Source organism: Amblyomma maculatum, chromosome 8, assembly GCF_055883805.1.
Source record: "Amblyomma maculatum isolate TAMU_Amacu chromosome 8, ASM5588380v1, whole genome shotgun sequence".
NCBI lineage: Eukaryota > Metazoa > Arthropoda > Arachnida > Ixodida > Ixodidae > Amblyomma > Amblyomma maculatum.
In genome coordinates, this window is record NC_139351.1 from 25,780,289 (window position 1) to 25,786,622 (window position 6,334).

Genomic DNA, 6,334 nt, shown 5'->3' on the forward strand with positions numbered 1-6,334 from the left:
GCTACGCTGTACAATCCCTAGTTCAGTTATCTCCTCTAGCGAATGCGCAGTTTTGAGCTCCCGAAGCAGGATCGCGTATGAGAATAGGACGATTAACGTATGTGTTTTCCCTTTATAAGCGCCGAGTGATGGCATTAATGACATATATCTGTTTCTTGAGGCCGACTTGGTTCTGCGATGGCATGATGCGGCACCGCCAGTTACAAACAGAGGTGCGAGATACGAGCGGTACGAGATACCTAAAAAAAACTGACAACCATCGTTTCAACACGAAAGAGAGAAGAGAGAAAAACACTTTCACGAGTTTTGCGAAAAAGCGCGCCGTCACTTTTTCATTCCAGATTTTTTTTTTCTTGCCCCCTTTGTTGGAGCGCGACGGCGGCCAGAATGCGGCCGGAGGAGGAGAGAAACAACCGAGCGCGCGCGCGCAAACACATGCTGGAGAGCAGTGCGGAGCAGACGACAGCATGCTTTTCTATGCGGCGGGGAGCAGACGACGCGGCCGCACTGCGCGTAGGTTTTGACGGGATCTCCACCGTACGGGGGCCTTAAACGAGCCCGGACAGCTGGAGAGAGAGCCATGAGAGGAGGAGACCGCGCCTCCATCGGCGCGCAGCCACCACCGTTTTACGTGACCCCAAACTCAGCGCACGCCGCGTACGGCTGGAGATCCATCGGCGCAAGCACCGCAACCATCACCAAGCGCACGCCGCTGAGCTTGCAAACGAGCCCGGACAGCTAGAGAGAGAGCCATGAGTGGAGGAGACCGCGCATTCATCGGCGCGCACCACCACCATTTTACGTGACCCCCAACTCTGCGCCATTGCCTCCCCCCCCTTTCCCCCTCCCCTCCCCCCCCCTCGTTGGAGGATTGATTGATTGAAAAACTTTTTATTGAGGTGCAGAGAATGAAATGAGGAGTAAATCATGGGTGGCTTCCTCTGTACAGGATGCCAAGGAAGGTTGCCGTGGCGCCGGCGTGGCGAATCAGTCCTCGCTGAACCGCCAGGTCGGAGCTGAGCAGACAGTTCTCCCACTCGTCCTCAGAGATGTGTGTTGTGATGTGCGGGGGTCTGTGTCCCTTACACCCCGCGGTGACGTGGTATGTAGTAGGGGTGTCGTCACACCACGGACACGAGTCTAAATAATCGGTCGGGAACATGAGGTGCAGGCGATGTATGTTAGTGTACGTGTTGGTCTGGAGGCGACGCCAGTCTCTAGCCTCCTCGGCGTTAAGTAGGCGATGTGGTGGAGGGAATTGTCTGCGCTGCAGTCGCAGTGTAGCGAGCCTTTCGCCATACGCGGGAGTTAGGGGGGAGAATGAGCAAGTCCCGGTCGCTCGGTTGCTGTGTCCTCGAGCTAACCGGTCAGCTGCTTCATTTCCCTCTAATCCCGCGTGCCCCGGAGTCCAAGTTATTATGTGCTTAGGGGGATTGCTTGTTGGTTTTTCAGATGGTAGCAGGTGTGCGATGCGGGACGAAATGCGGCCGGCGAGGAAAAGGCGACAGGCTTCTTGTGAGTCGGTAACTATTGTAGTGCTCCGGTGTGTAGAGTCCGCGTGAGCGATGGCCAAGGCGATTGCCGCCGCCTCTGCGATTACGGGGTTGACATGCTGGATGCTGATGCTGTTAAGTTCCTGGTGCGTGGCATTGGTGATGACGGCTACCGCGTGTGTGGATTGCGGGTACATGGAGGCGTCCGTATAAATGACGTTTTTAGTGAGCCGAAGGCTTTGTCGCAAGCTGTCAATTCGAGCTTGTCGCCTGCCGTCATGAATGCCGGCCTGCATGTTCTTGGGGAGGGGGGCCACGTGTAGGCGGTCACGGATTGCCTTTGGAATGTTCGTGGTGTCATTTATCCTGGTGACGTCCGCCGGGCTGCCTATGCGCTGCAGTATATATCTGCCCGCACGGGTAGTGAAGAGGCGTTCTTTTTGTGAGATGAGGGTGGCTTCTTGAATTTCGGAAAATGTGTTGATTAGGCCTAGTGCAAGGAGTTTCTCTGTGCTAGTAGATAGCGGGATACCGAGGGCCTGTTTGTAAGCTGTTCGAATGATGACGTCAGCCTTTTCTTGTTCCGCACGAAGGAGAGACTGGTACGGGAGGCCGTACGCAAGGCGAGTGATGACCAATGCTCGCACTAGGCGTATGGTGTCCTCTTCCTTCATCCCTTTCTTATTTCTGGTGACGCGCTTTATCATTCGCGCGATTTGCTGAAACGTGGTTTTGAGTCGAAGTAGTGTGTGGGTAGCCTTCCTGTCGCTTTGAAGCCAAAGCCCCAGTATGCGACATAGCTCCACTTCTTTGATGACAGTGCCATTTAGTCGGACTTCAATTGGTCCCGGTGAAGTGTAGGCATGGCCGCGTATACGGATGATTTCGGATTTCTCCGGCGAGCATTGTAGGTTGCAACGCGCCGCTTGTGTTTCCACACTGGAGGCCGCCCGTTGTAGAGTTTGTTCTTTAGTGGCCAGAGATCCTGTAGTTGTCCAGATCGTAATGTCGTCGGCGTAGATAGTGTAGCCGATATCTGGAATGTCTTGTAGAGCCCTTGCAATGGGCAGCATTGCAATGTTGAAAAGTAAAGGGGAGATGATGGAGATCTGCGGGGTTCCGCGATTTGGGACCGTTTCCGAATTAGTTCGCACTTCTCCGATTCCAATGGTGGCCGTGCGATTTGTAAGGAAAGTCTTTATATATCTAAAAATGCGCTCACCGCAATTCATTCGGTTAAGTTCAGTTAGGATGGTTTCGTGGGAGACGTTATCGAAGGCTCCTTTGAGATTCAGTGCCATTATGCAATGCTCACTCCCCCTGGGAATGTGTTGTAGCACTTCTTCCTTGATGAGAAGGAAGGCATCTTGGGTGCAGAGTCCTTTCCGGAAACCGATCATGGTGGGTAGCAGGATGTCCTGGTCTTCTACGAAGTTTTGTAGTCTGGTGTGGACTACGCGTTCGTAAAGTTTGCCGAGGCATGATGTTAGAGATATAGGTCTTAGAGCTTCGAGATTGGGTGTTTTACCTGGCTTAGGAATTGTGATAATTTCGGAATGTTTCCAGTCCGGTGGAATGTCTCCCATGGGCCACTTTTCCTGATTTAGATAGGTAGTAAGTGCCTTAATTTGGGTGGCGTTGAGGTTTCTGATCATTCCATTGGTGATTCCATCTGCGCCTGCCGCCGTGTTGCGGGTGGATGAGCGGGCTGCGGCGTATACCTCTGCCTCTGTGATCGGGGCGTCAAGATGCTCATTTGGAATGCCTGTGTAGTCGAGATTGCAGGGTGGGGCTGGTGGTCCGATGTATCGTGTTTTGAGTGCGCCGAGCAGGGTACAGTTGTCTCCTGGGAACATGTGCGCAATTTGTTTAAGCGTCCGGTTTGTGACTGCGCGCGAGGTGGTAGGGTCCACGAGGTGTCGCAGTATCGCCCATGTTCTTGAGGTTCCCAGCGTTCCCTTGAGGGATTCACAGAACTGCTGCCAGTTCTGGTTGGATAGCCTTGTGGCGTATCTCTGTGCCTCGGTGGTGAGTTCCGTGATGCGCGTGCGCAATAGCCGGTTGCGTTTCTGACGTTTCCATCTTCTGATAAGTTGCCGGCGGGCGTTCCACATAGTGAGAAGATGAGAGTCTATAACTGGGGTGTCCGTGGTGCGGGAAATCGTTTGCGTAGCTTCCTTGTGAGCTTGTCTGATCTGAGAGCTCCACTCCGTGATGGAGTGGATGGGGCTGTGAGAGGTAGTATTCTTCCGGTAGGCTGTCCAGTCAGTGATGTGAGCGGAACCTATAGTCTTTCGAATTTTGACTGTGCTGATGGAGATGCTGAGTATGAAGTGATCACTACCCAGTGTCTCTTGGAGGTTTGTCCACGTGGCTGTAGTCGCATTTTTTTTGAATGTGAGGTCTGGGCACGAGTCTTTTTGAGTGCCTATGCCTTCTCTTGTGGGATGAGATGGGTCGGTGAGCAGATGTAGGTCTGCGTTGTTGTAGGCCTCAACCAACTCATTTCCGCGACTTGTGTTGCCCCGATACCCCCATTCTTGATGAGGGCAGTTGAAGTCGCCTAGTATTACAAGCTGATTGTTCTGGGTGATAGTGATGACCTCAGCAAAAAGCGCGTTAAAATTGATGTTGGTCGGTTTGGGCACGTGGTACAGATTCAGTACGAAGGTGCTTTTCTGTCCTCGTTTGTTAGGGACAATTTCGACGAAGTTATGGTCAATGGGATCGGCTTCTGTTAAAGAATGTTCAATAGTCGTGATATCCCTTGATATCAGCAGAGCTGTTCGGGGAGAGGTGTTGTGGAGGGAGAGCCATGAAAGGAGGACAGGAGAGTGAAAAAATAGAGAGGGAGAAGGAAAGAGAGAGGAGGACAGTAGGGAGTGGCGAGGAGAAATAAGGTACACTGTTGACGGTGCACACCACGGACGAGTGCAGGGAGTTGTGTTCGCCACGCCGTCACGTCGCTGCGGAGAGCCGTCGCAGCAACGTTTGCATGAGCGCCCGCTTTCCCTCAGGAGCAGCGGCGCCCCAACGCCCACGTACCCTCCCGTCTTCGGATTGCATCGCCTGAACCCCCGCCCGCTCGCCGGCCGGAAAACCGGTTCCCTTTCGGGACGCACGCTTCTTGGGCGCGCCGAGGTCCAGCCATGGCGGCCGCCATGAAGCCTACCTCAGCAGTTCTTTCGACGGAACCCTGCACGAGCACCGCTCATATCTTACACCTGAACCCTGATGACCACCAAGACAATGCAGAAACTGCCATGGATCACCAAGCGACCGAGGCACCTGCTGCCCAACGGTATGAACCACTTTCAAGTGGCGGATGGCAGCTAGCCCTCCGCAAAGCAGCAGCGCGCAAGGCCCGGAAAGAGCTGGCGAATGCTGCATCACAACCTGCAGCGACAACCATCCTATCTGAACCGGTACAACAACGCCGGGACGGGCCCGGCCCACGCCACAGACCTCCCCCGCTACCCAAACTGGACACGAGGGTGGTCATGCGGCCGCAAAGGGGTACCACATTGCGGAACTACTGAACCATTGATCTGGTAGATGCAGTCATCAACGCCAGTGCCTTCCTGCAATCCAACGAGCAACAATTTATACTACGCCCCCACTACGGCTCCAATATCATGATCCTCAGCACCCCGGACGTGGCGACTGCGGAGGCCATCCAAAAGATCCGGCAGATTACCCTAGGCGACACCACATGCGCAGTACAATCTTACGTCCCATACTCCGAAAACGAGAAGCAGGGAGTTGTCCACGGCATCCCCGAGACCATCGATCCTCAAACCTTCAGAGCTGGACTGAGAGTGCGCACCCAGGGGGTTGAAATCCTCGAGGTGCGCCGCATGGGTAAAACACCATCATTGCTCATCACCCTTACCGGTCCAACAATACCACGATACATCTACTACAAAGGAGCAGAAATTCGCTGCCTCCCCTATCGACCCGCAAGACAGACGTGCTACGTCTGTATGAAACCCGGCCATCGAGCAGACGTCTGCCCCACACCAGAAATGGTAGCCTGCCGTATCTGTGGCACCCAAAATCCTGCTGAAAATCATCCCTGCGAACCGCGATGCACACTATGCGGAGAAGGATATGAAACGGGCAGCCGGGAATGCAACGAACGTTTCCAACCATATCGACTTAACTCCTCTGCAACTAACAACGCGAGCGACCCACCTGCCGCCGACAAAACACAACTGAGGAAATCAGATCACCAATCTCGAAGCCAGCTGCCAAATTTGCACCTCCCCACCCCCCCCCCCCCCTAGTTTTTTGAGCTAACGCCAAGAGGTAAACATCAATGTTATCGCTGCACAGCATTTTGGCGCTCTGCCTAGAAATACGCTACAGGCTGCAGTAGCTTAAGGATGCAGGGGTTTTACAGCGGTGACGAGACTACCGTGCCGAAATGGAGGGATGCACTATCGACTAATGCTTCATGTTTTTTTTTTTAATTCTGAGTGGCAAAATTGGAAGGTGCGTTCAGCGTGCTTGGGGTCGTTACGCGAGTGTGTATAGTAAATTTACCGTAATGCTAATGGTTGTCGTTTTCTTAGCCCATTTGATAATTTGAACATCGGATAATTGAATTTTTATGCATAGCTAAACCCATGAGGTTCGAATTAACTAGCTTTTACTTATCTAATCTATAACTTTAGACCATTGGAACCAACAGAAATAAATATCCCCTCTGCACCATAACTAGCTTGTAAAACAAACACAGGAAGTATTAATTGTACAATCCATTCACAACACGTCTACACTCCCCCCCCCACCTCCAAGTTCCAGCACACTGTAGCATAACTGCACATATTCCTAATATG

At 53.0% G+C, this 6,334-nt stretch overlaps 1 protein-coding gene across 1 annotated transcript; it reads right to left on the bottom strand.

The window, feature by feature from the left end:
* Positions 1-925: 925 nt before the first annotated feature.
* LOC146180767 (uncharacterized) lies at positions 926-4,644 on the bottom strand. The gene is made up of 2 exons (XM_084575650.1): positions 4,539-4,644; positions 926-4,275 (listed from the first exon to the last, which is right to left on the bottom strand). The coding sequence occupies exons 1-2, from the start codon at positions 4,642-4,644 to the stop codon at positions 926-928; spliced, it is 3,456 nt and encodes a 1,151-aa protein (XP_084431776.1).
* Positions 4,645-6,334: the final 1,690 nt, after the last annotated feature.

Excerpts from the sequence above, each read along its gene's own strand:
- LOC146180767 (XM_084575650.1), bottom strand. The coding sequence starts at position 4,644 with ATGGCTGGACCTCGGCGCGCCCAAGAAGCGTGCGTCCCGAAAGGGAAC. Across the intron at positions 4,276-4,538 it reads TGCAATCCGAAGACGGGAGG|CTCTGCTGATATCAAGGGAT; the intron begins GTACGTGGGCGT and ends CTCCCCGAACAG.